The sequence below is a fragment of the Neodiprion pinetum genome, chromosome 2 (genome assembly GCF_021155775.2).
Source record: "Neodiprion pinetum isolate iyNeoPine1 chromosome 2, iyNeoPine1.2, whole genome shotgun sequence".
Taxonomy (NCBI): domain Eukaryota; kingdom Metazoa; phylum Arthropoda; class Insecta; order Hymenoptera; family Diprionidae; genus Neodiprion; species Neodiprion pinetum.
This window is the reverse complement of record NC_060233.1, coordinates 15,411,485-15,427,716: the sequence shown is the minus strand read 5'-3', so window position 1 is coordinate 15,427,716 and position 16,232 is coordinate 15,411,485. Positions and strand designations below refer to the sequence as shown.

Below are 16,232 nucleotides of genomic sequence, written 5' to 3'. Positions count from 1 at the left end.
CGTATTCGTTTTTTACGAGATGCGTTGATAATTGTAGAACGTCAATTATTTTCTGGTCATTGCAATCAAATTTGAATTGGAGTTTCAGCTTTTTCCAAAGATTCGACTCGCGGCCACCAGCGGAGTGCTGCGGGCAGCTAAGCATATTTCTTTCAACGAACACCCTAATGCACATGTGTGATAGTCACGTGACTTTCAGCAAGATTGGTAGAGGCATTCTGCGCATGTGTGACTTTTACGGTTTCATACGTATTGCGACAGTATAACTCCACTACTTACATACATGATATAGCGATATCTGGCCAGACCCCACCAGATTATAGTTTGCCTGTAATAATTTCTCCACCCTTGCGGCGTTTAATTTCATGTTTGAGAAGATAATCAATCTACGAAAAAGTATCTGTCAAACATGCCTGTGAGTCTATCCTTTTCAATTTACTCAAATTAGTAATACAAGACTTATTTCTGTCTTGAAATTGTCGATTTGGTTTTCCGCATTCAGGAGCTGTCAAATGGGTGTATCCCTTTGATATCATGAATCATAACGCGGGGTCACAATTTAACAGTGTCGTTGACCTTGATCCAATCGACCTACTAACGAGATGTTGATAGTCAAAGATCACTTCAGATTTACTCTTAAAGTAAATCACGGACTATAATTTTACCTAACCTAATTTAACTGTCAACATGCTATTACCGTGTCAATAACTTCTGACGTGTTTTGCTTTTCTACTATTGATAGACTTTCTCACTTTCACATTATCATACCAATTTTGCATAAAATTTCAGGCATATCATTCAAGTTTTTTAGAAAATAACCAAACGGTTGGCAACATGGCATTGCTACCGTTCAAAACCCAGTTTCGAGGACCTGCACCGTCATTCAGTAACAAAGAATTAGATATAATAGACGAAGCTTTGTATTTCTTTAAAGCAAATGTTTTCTTTCGAACCTACGAAATTAAGGTAATTTTTTAATTTGTATAGTTACATTAAATAATGTATGTACTGTACACTTATATTACTACCACTTCTTCGCCCTTAAATATTCTACAGAGCGAAGCTGACCGAGTCTTAATTTACATCACTTTGTACATCACTGAATGCTTGAAGAAATTACAGAAATGTGCAAACAAAAATCAGGCAACCAATGAGATGTACACCTTGGCTATTTCCAAATTTGATATTCCAGGAGAAGCCGGTTTCCCATTAAACTCTGTTTATGCTAAGCCAAATACTGCGTCTGATGCTGGTAAGACCATTGAATAACAAAATCAAACACATTTTCCTAATTTTTTCACAAATTGCTACCATTACTTCAAGTGTAACACAAATATGAATTATATTCTAAATGTTGTAATGGTTTTTTTCAGATTTAATGAGGCAATATTTACAACAGTTGCGCCAGGAAACTGGCATTAGAGTCGTAGAAAAGGTTTATGGAGAAGATGGAAAGCCCAGCAAATGGTGGCTGTGTTTCGCCAAGAAGAAGTTTATGGACAAGTCATTATCCGGACCTGGCCAATAAATTGTAAATTATCTTCTCTTACAATTCAATCCAATCGCTGTAAGATAGGTTCATTTTATGGCTCTTGTCTTTTTCTGAAGAGTGAGCTACATGTTAATTATTAATTGTTTTTCACACTTCTATTAACATCAATCAATAATTTTTAGAATTTTCCTGCAATGTTGAGTTCAATATGTTTAATTTATTAAGAAAAAAAAATATCCGGCTGATAGTTGTAATCAATTTTAAACTACTAAATGTTCCCTGTTACGAATTAGATAGGATTTCATTGGAAAAATATTGTGTGTAGGTAATTACAAATCCTGCAAACACAATATGTTTAATTAAATAAGGAAAGAAAAAAATATCCGGCTGATAGTTGTGGTCAATTTTAAATTGCTAAATGTTCCCTGTTAAAAATTAGATAGGATTTCGTTGGAAAAATATTGTATGTAGGTAATCACAAATCGGGCAAAACACACTTCAATTGTATTGTTTAATTTATTACAGATAAAAAAAATATCTAGCCGAGAATTCTAGTGGATTTTAAAGTGTAAATGTCCCTTGTTGTAAATTAGATAGGATTTTGTTGGAAAAATGTTATAGTTATGTAGATAATTACAAATCTGGCAAACAAATGGTACGCACGCATGTGATGAACCAACGGCAAAGGTAAAACAATTTGTGAAACGTATAAATATACCTACGCATATTCATCCCACGTAATATAATTTTCAATAAAAACTTTATTTTATATTGCGGATATAAAAATCGGATTTAAAAAATTCAGCCATAGCTTCATTTCCCGAAATTTCTCCGAAATTATTTTCGGCTAGCATGCATTTCACGATTAGAGCATAAGTGTACGCAATACATCATCTTCAGTTAACGTGCGACGTGCTCCAAGAATTAATTTAAATCACTAACGCCTAAGGGCTCAGTCTCACAAGCCGCGACGCGGCATGCATTCGTTCTTGGCGCAGCGGAATTCACGCTTCCAAAAAGCTGCAATCTTATTGGTTGCTGGATCTGTGTTGCCGCACCGTGCTCTGTGAGACTTAAGCCTTAAGCGAGGTCTTTGTATACCGGGTATACAAGTCTGAAATTGGTATTTAAATACCTAAATATCTATGCGGTAGAAGAAGCCCTGATTTTAAAGCTGGTTTATAGCCGCTGAAATCGCTGACATCGACTGATGTCAACGGGGATGTATGTACAAAGGCCGTGTTCGTAAATTGACTGACAGTACTCAAAATTCCCTAGGATAGAGTCAGAGCTATTCACGAACTTGGTAGCGCAAAAGAGATAAAAGATTGCTGACAGTACTGTCAGTCAATTTTCGAACACGGCCAAAATCACGGTCTTACATACAGGTCTTGCGACTCAATAGAATTCCAATGGTAGAGAGTGGCTCCTCTGTTGAAGAAAAATCCAGATGGAGCTGCGATCGAGGGATGCATCAACATAACCTACAATGTTTGAATAAGCCTTTGACGACTGACGTGCGTGTTCCGTATCGTGTTTCGTTCACAACACGGTCAAGACCGTGTCCTTGTCGCACCGGGCATCCCTCGATCGCAGCGACGCTAGCGGCTTGATACGTTAAGAGGCCCACGTCGAAACTCAGAGTCGCAAGACCTGTATGTAAGACCGTGGCCAAAATAGATGTGTGTCCAAACCGCTCTTGGTGCTGTTTTCGCCACAAAATGGCTGAGCTTGGCCAATCGGATGCTGATGACTTGGCACAAGATGGTAGCAAAGTTGATTGCAATTGATTGGACTAACAACTTTTGGGAACTTTGGTGACACGGAGGGTTAGACAGAGATGGACAAGAGCGAATTCTTTGCCAGAGATCAAGCTACCATAGGGTTTTCGAAAAAATGCAGCTACGTACACATAAAACCTACTCATATATATTCATGCCTAATCCTATATGCTCTAAAGTCCGGAAGTGTTGACCTTGTGCGACTGCAGCGCTATCTACCAGCGAAAGAAACGAGGTCCATTTGATCAACGAAACATTTCATTTCTTTGTAATCCTCCATATACAACGGTTCCGATGCCACTTGAGTGGGATTACTCTTACACCCGTATTCATATTCCTTCCTTGAGGAACAAGGATTCCTTCACGGAGTAGTAGGAAGGAGACAACACTCTGCGATAAAACTTGTCCCCAGTTTTGAGGTACCGTAAGTGGAATTGTCTAAATACGATTTGAGCGCCTCTTACGGAAAAAAGTGAAATTTCCGTTATAAAATGTAAAAAAAAAGGGCGGCAATCGTAACCTATAAGCCTCCGTTTTATAAACACACTCCGTAAATTAGTAAAATACGCATCTGAAGTGTATCCACGTAGAGAAATTAAAAAATGGGGACAAAACGCGTACAATTTTTTAGTATACGAGCAGTGGTGAGTGTCAGGGGGCTGAATACGGGTATTGGAGCATGTGTAGTATATTATATGCTCTAAAGTAAGCCGTGATGCCGACCCATGATGCCGACGATAAGCCAAGTGGCCAAAATTCGAACTAAGTAACTATCCGGCCATTTTCGTAAACGAAACGAAAGTGGCTGGCGTCCGTCGACAAACGTTGATGCAACGACACAGACTTCACACGGGTATAAATCCGTTTCAATCGCCAGTTTTTTCGTGAGCTAGTGAGATTTTAGTGTCGATTATCGGAACATAAGTGTCAAAATGTCGATCGGGGTGCCAATTAAAGTACTTCACGAAGCCGAAGGTCACACTATAACCTGTGAAACTAACACCGGCGAGGTTTACCGCGGAAAGTTAATAGAAGCCGAAGACAACATGAACTGTCAAATGCAAAACCTGACCGTCACTTATCGCGATGGACGCGTAGGCCAGCTAGAGAACGTTTACATTAGGGGCTCAAAAATAAGGTTCCTTATATTACCGGATATGTTGAAAAATGCCCCGATGTTCAAAAGACCCGGTGGCAAAGGCGCCGGCACTGCGGGCAGAGGAAAGTCTGCAATACTACGGGCACAGGGTTTGTTTTTTCACACAAATACAAATAGATCTAGAATCTTTCAGTTTTTCATCAAAATCGAAGTCCGTAAACATGTTTTGGCCTACTGAACATTTTATTTCAGCAATGTGGAATGCAATCCGATTCGAATTCATATTTCTGTTTGACTGGCAATGTTTCAGAGACTCATTTTTCTAACAAGTTTTGCACTTTTATGCATCAATATTCTTTTTCCAACGCAAATTATCACTGAATATATCTATTTTTAGCACGGGGCAGGGGACGAGGTCAAAACCAGAGAGGCAGAGGCACGGGTTCGGCCCCTTGGTTGAATCAGCAAAACCAACCAGGAGGTTCACAACCTGGAAGAGGAAGAGGATAAATGTTATAAGGATCATTTTTGTTTATCATTATATCTAGTGCACTAAAGTTTATTTAGTTCATACTTTTATAAGGGATGTAAAAAATAATTCCATGTAAACGTAAATTGAAACCGTACATGCCTGTGACAATATGTGTAGGCAGTGATCACTAATGATAATAACAATGTAAATTAATAAGTATTCAAAAATTTAATGTCATTGTGTTTACTCCCTTAGGACTTTGAACAAGAAAACAGACCTGGTGGAGAATACAACTGTCTTGCTGTATTGTGGTTTTCATTCATATTCCATTGTAACATCCCGTCTAATTGTAAGTCTCAACCAGAGGTACATGGGCAAATGCGAGCATTATTATGAATTTTCTTCTACATTAATCATCTTAAGACCTGAATGAAATATTAAGATAAGAGGAAAGATTGTTGAAAGAATCTTTAACTATGTTATTTGCGACAACGATTGTCAACACAAAAGAGAATATCTACTACGTTATAAAAATGCATCTGGGAGGTCTGAATAACACAAGCTATGATATCAAGAAAGGTTTGATTATTGTGAATTGATATTTCATTCCCTACAGAGATAGAAAAAATTCGTCTGAAGTAGTTTCAAAAACAATTTACATCTAGAGTGCATATAAATAGATTTTTGTCAGAAAAGTGCAGCAGATATTCAACAATTACATTTGTGCATTATAACTATTATAGTGTAAGAATTTTCGAATGTTTATTATAAGTTGTATGAATCTGAAGTTCCTAATTAGACACTTCATTAAGAAATTGAATGCTCATGATATTTTTAATTCAAGCGGGAACCTCCAAAACAAAAAATCCACGAAGGACGATAGATTTCGAAAAACTGATACACTGGAATCAAACGATAATTAGAGGCTAAAATTGAGTGCAAGGTTGTGTACATGTACCTATGTATCTTTCTGTTTCAACTTGTGAATCGTAGTGTCTTGCAGAAATCTGGCAACGCTGCCGATTTAAAAAATCTTATTATATACAGGAATAACATGCAAGTAGATGCTCTCAAAATTGTACTTATTCGAATTAAGTGCCAGGTTGTACCTGGGGATTTATGTTTCTTGAAAATCACCGACTCATGTGAACGTTACATAAAACAAATTGATTTTAGAAAAAAGCTCACGTATTCTGTTGCGAAAAATATCCTGAAAAGTCTAGGTATTTGTCAAGTATGACTATCGCAGATCATTTGTTACATTGCTATTATATGTTTTCATTTGAAATTTATATGGATTATACAAATGCAACAAATAATCGGCCTATTTTTTTGGCGGTTCCAGTTTGATAAAGTTAAGCTTAATCAACGTCTTTTGACATTTTCTAACAGTGAGATCCGTTCCAATGGCCCAGTAAATATATTGTTTCGTTGGTATTCACTATCATTGGCGCAAATAACATTGCCAGGGATTTCGTAACTGTTGTTTACTCTTTTCATAACTTGCGATTCAAACCGACTTGCAGAACGGTAAAATTTTCCGTCCTAGGGTGGTTGGTAAAATCGGCAAATCAAAGTTCCAAGTTCTAACAAAGTTGCACAGAGAGCGCTGAAACCCTCTTTCGAGCTGAACGACTTCCCCTTCCACTTTGGATTTGTGGGACAGTAGAGTGGATTTCGCAGCTCATGAAACATCAGAGTGCTAGCGAAACTAGCGAGCTGTTAGCTATTTATCGAACGAAATGTTGTCAGTAGAAGACGCGATAGATTTCATACGCTTAGATATGTAAGAAAATGTCAAATGAATAGGTGAAAATTGTCCAGAGAGAGAGAGAGAGAGAGAGAGAGCGACAGAGATTGTGAGAATAGCGATTTATCTGGTTGAAAACCCTAAACGGGAACGACGGCAGTCGAGCGGTGAAGAATAAGAAAAAAAAAAACGTACGACGTGGTAAAATGGTGCACATAAATAATTCCGGCAAAAACAAAGAGGTAAGCGTTGTCGAATATATTTCACTTCATTTTATCACTGCTCTTTGATCTGCGCAAGAATATCGTATCAAAATTCGCTACTCAAGTCTGAGTCAGGATTATTCTGATCGTTCCATGTTATTCAAATACGGAACGAACCGCAATTCACGGAATATGATGTGAAATAATTTCTTACCGGTTGTCAGCCGGGCATTGAGACTACTTATTACCCTTCACGAAAAATATTATTGATTTATTCGGTTCTATTAACTTAGCACTAATGATTGTGTAAATCGCATTTGAAATTGTTGATTTTGTATTAGAATTGCACAGAGAAGAAAAGAAAGCGATTCACATCACGTTTAAACAACCTTTGAGGGAAACCTCTCTTTCCAAAAGTCGTTCACCCCGATTATTACCCGGCTTATTGTTGGCTGAGCCTCGTAATTATTCATGTATTTTTTTAACTCCCCTTCCGTCTACCCAAAAAAAAAAATTTTTTTCTTTCACTTTGCTCTAACTTGCGTTTGTTCCATTTATCGAGACATCCCGATGCATTTTATATTCATTGTTCAGCTTTTCAAAAGACAATGATTAACGTATTGAACAATCGGATGGTTCTTTCCTGCTTCACTTACCAGGTTGAAAATAATACTCATACGCAGAGAGTATAAAAAAAGTGCTTAACTGTGATGGCTTCATATTTCTTGTGGCTTTTATTTCTTTCTCTTTGTAGTGGCATGAATTCTAATTTAACAATTCACGAGCTTGACATTAGTAGGGTCAATACAGCTACGCAATTTCAGGAAAAACCTATGTTTCGTAAATTTGGGATTTTCTGAAATTGTAAAAATCGCAATAAAATGAGGTTTGATCAACTTGCAAACTCAACTGCTTCAAAGTTGTTTTGAAATAGCGAAATAGTGACTTTCATCCAATGTTTCACGGTGTTAACGTTACTAACTTTAATCTAGTGATGATTCTACATCTTGCACTAGATAAGAATAATGACGTGACAATAAGAATCAAAAGAACTTGAATATTCTATGTAACGGTCACCGATACCCAATTAATGGTAAACTAAAACGAGTTTTAAGAATTTTAACCTTTCGTTCTTGCTGTCCCAAATTTGTTTTTTAGTCCTATAAAATGAAGTTCCTCTAAATGAAATGATTACTCGATGACTGACCCTATTCTTATTTTCTCTATAAATAACGAAAAATGCGATTCGTGTCAACGTTTGTATAAACACATGATTGTGTGTTCTCTGAAAGTTTACGATCGTTTAAGAATATTAAAATTTTTTTCATTTTTAGCGCTCTGTGAAGGTCGGTAACCAAAAGAAGTTCCTGCTAGGTTTTAACACTACCATGAGCGACTTAAAGGCCTATTAAGAGCATGTTTGAATGATAAGTGGTTTTATAAATTGGTTAAACAGCCAACGGACAATAAGTAAAATGATAAGATGAGGTACAGCGTGTGAATTTAAGCATACTTGTTTCCATTCATATGTATGTCCGCTATGACTGAGGTAATTTATTCATCTTTGCCAATGTATTTCTAACAATTCTTCGATCTTCAGGCTCCAAGTTTTTGGCAAATTGCCTAGTCGGTTGTATGAAATGTAAAAATTTGAAACATTTGGCTGGAAAGAGATCAATATATCAGCCAATTATATTTTACATCTTTCGTAAATCAGGACAACAGAAACTAAGTTTCATTAATTAGAAATATTGTTATTACTTCCTTAACGACCAATCATTGAGAAGAAAAAATAAACTGATGAATTTTAAGCCATGTTATCCGCACCAATGATAGTGAACTCCAATGAAAAAACCTTCCCCACTGCATGACAGAAATTAATCTGAGCAAATTCAAATAACACGGCTAAGATTTAAACAATTTCAGAAAAGATTTCGTAATTAGGATCTTAAAAATTATCAAACCCTGGCTTGTTTTATCCGATTCTAATGTTTTTGTTTTTACTGTAGAGATCTCCAGAGATTACCTGGAAAATTTTTTTATAACTACATGTCTCTGCTGTTGGTAAAAATTAATTTTTCATTGATAAAGTATAAGACTGCTGTTATCAAAGAAATTTGTGCATTACAACTATACTATAATATGAGATTTCTTGAGTGTTTTCGGATAATTGGTAGAGGTATGTTTGATTAGTGCCTAATCATTTTGCCATTGTAAGTATAAAAGGTTTTCTCACATTTTTGATATTTTAGCTTATGTTATCCGAATATGCTAAGATTCATTTCTATAATTACATAAATACCATTGTTGGGAATTTTTCAAACAGTTTTTTTTCTCCTTTGTTGATTTTGGATTCCAGTGGTGGGGTCTGTTTGTCCTCAATCGTGCAACAATAACAATGGTATCAGTTGCTTAGTTTAGAAAACAATGGTATCTGCAGTGTAATCTTTCACCTTGGCTTGACGAGATTAACAACTCCAGAGGTACACTACAGTACCTTTTATTAACTCGGTGATACTACAATCAATCAATCACAGTATTTCATTCGAACAATCAATAATCCAAGGTAGTTTAACTTCGTGTATTATAACTAAAATAGAATCTTTGTGACATTCTGAAACCAGATACAATTGACTAGAGCCTCGCAATCAATTTAGACACTAATTACTTGACGACTTCAATGTCAGTCGTACCAATCTGTGTGATATTCAACCACTTCTAACATCCGTTTTGCTTTACGAGCTGCGACTTTATGTATCATCGCCATTGCTGATACTATATATTCTGAGGCAATGAATAATAATAACGAAAGGTGCAATGACAACGAGTTACGTGACACGTTTAGTGATATTAGCGATGCTATTTCAACTGCTCTCATGTTACTGCTGTTTTATTATTACAGAGATAACAACTTCCAATAAAGTTTACTGTGTCATGCGCCTACATCATCTACATCTATTCTATGTTACACAAATATTTTCAATATAAACACAGAATAGCAAAAAAAACCATCTCTGTTCCTCGGGATATTTCGTGTATTCTTGCCAAAGTGATAAGCTCTGTATAAAATTTTCATGCAATATAAAACAGGTAGTGAACAAGTAGTGAGTCTAATACTGGAAACAAAAATACGCAACAGAAGAATATTACGCGTCTTCCTCTAACGGTGCAAGGAAATGTTGTACGATTGTGTTTTATGTTCTTTGTAATGTTGCATATCTTGGGTGGGTTTTCCGTTTCATTGAAGATTAATGGGCATAATATGTGTAAAAGTTTGAGAGTATTTTAAGGTGGAAGATTTTCAAGCTTTATTCGGTCTCGCTTGTACTGCAATTGTTTGTCTCGTCATTTCACCACTGATTTTTGTTCGCCATACTACATTAAATAAGAATTTTGTTTTATATTACTTATTTCCTTTATTATCGTAGAGTGTTGAATATTAACTTTGTAATTTGGAATATATCAGTGTTTCGCTATACAAACGTTAACGTTAATAACTTTAGCTTTGTATGAAATGACAAAAGTAAAAACTTTGCAACAAAAGGATTCGATTTAAACTTTGGTATTTCTCTTGCAACTAGAGTCGCAATTCGTAAAAAATACTTATTTTGAAAACTTATATCTATTAATTCATTGTTTGGATTTTCGTTTCTCTACTAGTCAAAAAAATTTATCCAGAAGAACGGCAAATTTTGTTTGGAAAACCTGGGATCGTTATCAATCACGGAATTTACTACAGACAATAATTAAAACTGGGCAACTTAGATAAGAAAACGAGACAAAGATTGATCAGCATTGCGCTTTAACTGCGCAATCACATGTAATATGCTATATCATGTTCCTTACTTTCTATACACTTTCGATGATTTTAAAGAAGAAAATTTTACTAACCTCTCGATTATTTCTAATTCAGATTCACAATAAATTCGGGGACATGTCACTCCTACTTGCTTCAACTGTCGGTTCGTTGGGAGTCGCTGTCGGCTCCGTCGCTGTTTTAGAGCCTGGAGATAAGATCAGCTTCAGACGCGGCGCCTGTCTGTCCGCTTTGGGATTCATATTTTTTCTCTCCCTGTTCGACTTCCTCAATCACATGGCACTGAGAACCCGCACTGGTTCTCGCATCAGGAAGAAGTACCATCTGACGTCACCCGATGTTTTAGAGATATCTAACAAGTTAGTATATTAATAATTCCTCCATTCCATTCTTGGTGAAAATAATTCTTATGGAAATTTCTCAGAATTATACCATGATTTCAGACAGTTAAGCAGAAATATGATTGAATAAATCTGATAATGTTTTAGCAATTTCAAGAAAGTCCAGAGTACTCTAAAAAACTCATATTCTCTCTGATCGTTATTTTTTACCGAAAATGTAAAAAACCCCAAGTTTGCAAATTTCTGACTATTCCTTATCATTACCGAGCTCTGAAAATAATTCAAATTCGTTCCAAATTTTTTTTTATATTCACATTCTGAAAAACTCGGGAGTTTTTGTTCTGCTCACTATTTCTGACTGTTTCTCACTAAGTCAAGTTAGACTTGAAAATTGGATCGATTTTTAGGGAAATTTTGCATTGGTCTTACAAATCTGAAGAATCTGAATCCTAGCGTTTCTGTATATTTTCTGACGATATGGAACATTAGAATTGGTTTTAATAAAAATTAGAATATTTCTAGAAAATACCAGCTGATCACTTCTCTAAAAAATCTGGAAAACCGAGAAATGTCAGGGGCTATTGTTTGGCATGGAAAACTCAGGAAAAGTATAGTTTTCAATTCGATATTTTAATTCTGTTATTCATAATTTTAATATTAATCAATGTTCAAGAAATATCAAGGTTTTTCATAAACCTGCTGAAACTAATTTTCGACAAAAGTCTTCAAAGTAATTAGAATTTGTCTTAGAAATTGTTTAAAAGACTTATGATACTGTCAGAAATTCAGATTCTGAGTAAGTTTATAGAAATTCGTTCTACGAAGAAAAGGTGTGTTTGAATTTCATAATCATCGGTGTCCTTTTTTCTCTTTGCAGAGTCGTCTCCGCCGTTCAAGCTGCGCTGAGTTGTGTAACGGGTTCTATAGTCTGCATGTGGTCTTGCACAAGATCATTCCTTCACGCGTCTCATTTCATGAGTGAAGCATATGCTTGGTTCGGAGCTTCCTACTTCTTCTATGATATTTGGTCGATGTACCGAGTGCACGCCAGCATATCAGAGCACAAAAAAGACCAAAAAACTGATGCTGGTCACATAGTAAATGTTCGACTTTATCTCAAGGAACAACCAGTCATTGTAATGCATCATCTGTTCATCGGCAGCTTTGGATTTTTGATCATAGTTGTGAGTTCGTCGTGGCCCTAATTTCAGTCTGATCGATTCACCAATGTGTTGGGACAAAATTCAGCATTCTCTTTTCTTATTTTCAGTACTTACGCGGGGGTCTAGGTGACTGCATCTTTGGCTTTGTTTATCTCATGGAACTCAGTACACCCTTTGTATCCATGCGAGGAATACTAAGTAGACTTAAGGTCAGTGATGTGTATTTTTCCTTACAATTTTATAAAGCTTTAAGCCTAAGTTTGTGTACTATGATCATTTTATTACTTCAGATGAAATCCACTCAATTATACGTGACCAACGGACTGATTATGATAGGGACCTTCTTCATATGCAGAGTGGCGATGTTTCCGTATCTTTGCTACTTGTACAGCGAACTGGTTGGTTTGCCTTACTTTGAGGTGAGTTTTATGTGAACCTTAATCTCAATCTTCAACAAAATTATTTATAGAAATCTTTACAAATTCACCCAAAATGTGAATTTCTCAGTCTCTCAATTCTCACAATTTTTACGAATGTTTCGAAAGATCTCAAATTCTATGCCAAAAATTTATTTCAATTGTTTCATAAAAATCTCTTAATTTTTCTGAGAAATACATCCCAGTTTTCTCTAACGCAACGTATGATTAGAAAATACACAGATATACCGGAACTTGGTGTTTTTCAGATTTGTGATATGAAATACATCTTTGAAAAATATAAGTTTTATTTAAAAATTGGTCTGGTTTCATTTCTAATTTGACTTGACTTAGAAATAGTCAGAAAGACGAAAACTCACAGTTTTTTCGATTGAAGGTCAGGAAGATTCTGAGTTGTTCTTGGAAAGAAATTCGATTTTTATCTCGAACGCGACGAAGTCAGAAGTCAGAAACTCGGGAGTTTTTATGGTTTTCAGTAGAAAATGAAGTTTCGAAAAATTATTAGTACTCCCTGGAACCTCTCTAGAATTTATTGAATTGCCTCAGATATTATCAGAATAATTAAAACTTTTCCAGAAATATGAAGTTTTTTTTCACCTGTGAATATAGTCAGAAAATTGACTGATTAGAAACTGAATTACACATTTTCTATTACAGGCAATAATGGCTCTGCCTCGTGGCTGTAAGATCAGCATTGCGATATTATTGCTGCCGCAGATGTATTGGTTTGTTTTAATGGTATTGGGAGCCATAAAGGTTTTCAGTCTAAAAACAAATAAACAGCAGAATGGCAATACTAGTTTGAACAGCAGCTGTGGTAATAACAAGAGTATAAAACGACTCAACGGTAAATTGCACAGCTGATCTAAATGTAAGATCAAGTTCCTCCACTCGTGTTGAGTAAGTAAGTCACCTAAATCATGTTTTAGGCAATTAATACGATATTCGTATATAGTCGGAAAGTATTAGGCGATGTTATCGATTTTCGTGTAAATTATTGTAATATTAACCAGGCTTTATTGTTATTATTACTATTATTACTATTATTATTATCATTATCATCATTATTATCAACATCTTTCAATGTGATATACACACGATTCTTTTATCGTAATCAGTAACTAACCATATTACTTGATTTACAATGAATTCGACTTGAATTTACGAGTCATTTACAAGAAATCACCCACCCCTAATAAGCTTTATATGTCAAATAACACGTAGTTAAATATCTGTCTTTAACGAACTTAAGAAGGAAATTTTTGAGGTAAACGAGAGATCAAAAAAAGATTGATGATTTTTGTCATCTGTCTGGAGTATATGTGTATGTTATTCTTGCATCAAAGTGTAAAATGTATATTCATAAAAAATACGGTTCATACACACACACTATTTATTTTTCAGTAGTAATGTATTTAGCTATCGCTAATTGATATGGTCAATAAGTTTCTCAAGGCTTATTGTTCATCCTTGATTTTATACCTACTTCTTTGCACCAACTATACTAAGATGATGCAATGCAATAGTCAAATGTTACGACTCATCGAATTATTTATTCAAATAATGTATTTATACTCGTGTTTAAATTTTGATCTGGCAATCGATGAGTAAAAGTTGTATATTTCACCAATTGTTTCTAACGTAATAGACTGAAAATTTTGTTCCTATGCTGAATTGCTAAAGAATTTAATAAGCGATGTAATATCGTCTTTTGAATTTTTTATGCTTACATTAGAAATATTTAGCAGCAGAAGAACACAGGTCTCTTAATTTTTTTTTTTTTTTAATTGATGTGTGTGTTGCCATTTACCGCTTTCGATGAGTACTCTACTATATTTGATAGTTTTACTGTGCTGTTGGATCATACAAAATATTAAATTTGAACCCTTTTTAATTGAGCTAAGCTTTAGTCAATGTCATTTTGATGCAAAGAATCACGTTGACAAATCGGTCTTTTAATCTTAAATATCGTCTAGGTGTAATACTGAGGAACGTGGAAAATATTTCCATTCAAAGATCTTTGAAAATTTCGATGAATTTTGTCTGCTAATATCATATTCATACGAAGGTGAGATTTTATGTAATTTTATTTGGTATATTCTTAGATCTCACAATACAAATTTAAATGTGTCTTATATTTAATTACAAATCCTACAATTCGGAATTTCACTTTTCTCTAAGCCGGACATTTCTACGTTAATATGATATCCACTTATATTATACTATATACTATATTTTTTTGCGAAACTCATTTTTGGAACTGAGGGATTTGGTATAATATATTTTTAGAAGAAAAATGGTAGAAAGTGACTGATAAAGCTTTTCCATAAGAGTTTACTGAGCTTCATGGGTATGATAAATTCGAACCAGCGTATTACATATTATTAAAACTTGTTGATTAATGTTTATTTCTACATATAAAAGCACAAACTTTATTACCGACAATGTGTAGTCCCAGTCCACTGTGTGTAAACATTCATATTTTTGAATTGCTTGAACATTTTCTTCAGCTTTCTGGTGCCATGCAGCAAATATACTTCTGGTATATATTTATTATTATTGTATACAAATGATGTATACAGATGAAATCTTCAAATAAACTAATTGAATCATGTGATTTGCAAATTGTAATTAATACTGAAATATCGGGAAAATGAAACATGTAGTAGTGATTGTATGAATTAGTTACAATGATATTTCTTTGTCCAAAATTTTTATTAATAAGTGTTCCGATGTAACAAAGATATGTCAAAATGTTAGCTGAGATCAGGATTCAACGATTTGGCAGCAATCAATGTAATACGCATAATTATATCTTCCAAGAGCTTGAATTAAATAACGCCATGATTCTCTCAGCTCTTTGAAGTCTACTTAAGGAGTAGGATCTGATAAGGCTCTTTTTCGCGCATTACAACATGTAAAATATACTGGCTGCCGTGGTGATACAGCACAAATCATAATGCTATAACCTATATTTAATGCATATAGCGCACATTAAAATTTCCTAGACTGAAGCCATGATTTTGGAATATCTTTGGCCAATTTACAAAATAGAGAAATACCAAATTCAAATCAGATGTGTAATATGTAAAGGAAATCGATCGACTGAGATTATAAACCATATAGAGAGATATAATGTACTAACAATTTGATATTATTTAAATTAAATATTTATCTGGATCTAATCTTGATATCCGAAACATCCGTATATTTACTTATTTAGTCGTTGTCTAGTCATGCCATTATTATTATTATTATGAAACCGTGTGTAGTATAATATAATAAATATCTAATTTAAGTACATAACAAGCATTTGAATACGTACATAGTTCTATATGCATAGAAATAAAAATCAATACAATGTTTTGAAATAATCATGTTACAGCTAATAAATAGTATATGAAGTGTTGAAATTTGAATTGTAATAATATTAATCATGATAGAATATTATAACAGTTCTATAATAATCGTTTGGCTATGCAACAGCAGAGTGCTGGAATTTTTCGTTCGATATTTCAATTCAGACAAGATTATAATAAAATAATCTTAATGTCAATCACTTGACAACAGTTACTATCAGTATATTTATACTTCATCTGACAAAATTTTTAACTGATTCGATCGCAATATAAAGGAAATCATTATGTATATGATTAATGAGTAGCCAAATCAGGGTC

General features: G+C 34.6%; 3 protein-coding genes across 7 annotated transcripts; all 3 read left to right on the top strand.

Moving 5' to 3' along the window:
* The first annotated feature begins 253 nt into the window (after nucleotides 1-253).
* On the top strand, nucleotides 254-1,874 carry Arpc3A (Actin-related protein 2/3 complex, subunit 3A). The gene is made up of 4 exons (XM_046609880.2): nucleotides 254-415; nucleotides 790-966; nucleotides 1,057-1,252; nucleotides 1,374-1,874. Exons 1-4 carry the CDS (start codon nucleotides 410-412, stop codon nucleotides 1,526-1,528), a joined length of 534 nt encoding a protein of 177 aa, XP_046465836.1. The 5' UTR covers nucleotides 254-409; the 3' UTR covers nucleotides 1,529-1,874.
* Nucleotides 1,875-3,825: 1,951 nt separating this feature from the next.
* On the top strand, nucleotides 3,826-5,150 carry SmD3 (small ribonucleoprotein particle protein SmD3). Of its 2 annotated transcripts, XM_046613740.1 has the most exons (3): nucleotides 3,826-4,521; nucleotides 4,770-4,884; nucleotides 5,100-5,150. In XM_046613740.1, exons 1-2 carry the CDS (start codon nucleotides 4,206-4,208, stop codon nucleotides 4,880-4,882), a joined length of 429 nt encoding a protein of 142 aa, XP_046469696.1. In that variant the 5' UTR covers nucleotides 3,826-4,205; the 3' UTR covers nucleotides 4,883-4,884; nucleotides 5,100-5,150. The 2 variants fall into 2 exon arrangements, with proteins under 2 accessions (XP_046469696.1, XP_046469695.1); XM_046613739.1 differs by having other exon boundaries at nucleotides 3,829-4,521; nucleotides 4,770-5,150.
* A 1,344-nt stretch (nucleotides 5,151-6,494) lies between these two features.
* LOC124212989 (TLC domain-containing protein 3A) lies at nucleotides 6,495-15,968 on the top strand. 4 transcript variants are annotated; one of them, XM_046613737.2, is made up of 8 exons: nucleotides 6,496-6,836; nucleotides 8,132-8,285; nucleotides 10,458-10,617; nucleotides 10,711-10,973; nucleotides 11,833-12,139; nucleotides 12,226-12,327; nucleotides 12,409-12,537; nucleotides 13,213-15,968. In XM_046613737.2, the coding sequence occupies exons 4-8, from the start codon at nucleotides 10,732-10,734 to the stop codon at nucleotides 13,417-13,419; spliced, it is 987 nt and encodes a 328-aa protein (XP_046469693.1). In that variant the 5' UTR covers nucleotides 6,496-6,836; nucleotides 8,132-8,285; nucleotides 10,458-10,617; nucleotides 10,711-10,731; the 3' UTR covers nucleotides 13,420-15,968. The 4 variants fall into 4 exon arrangements, with proteins under 4 accessions (XP_046469690.1, XP_046469693.1, XP_046469691.1 ...); XM_046613735.2 differs by having other exon boundaries at nucleotides 8,132-8,346; XM_046613736.2 differs by lacking the exon at nucleotides 8,132-8,285.
* The last annotated feature ends 264 nt before the right edge of the window (nucleotides 15,969-16,232 follow it).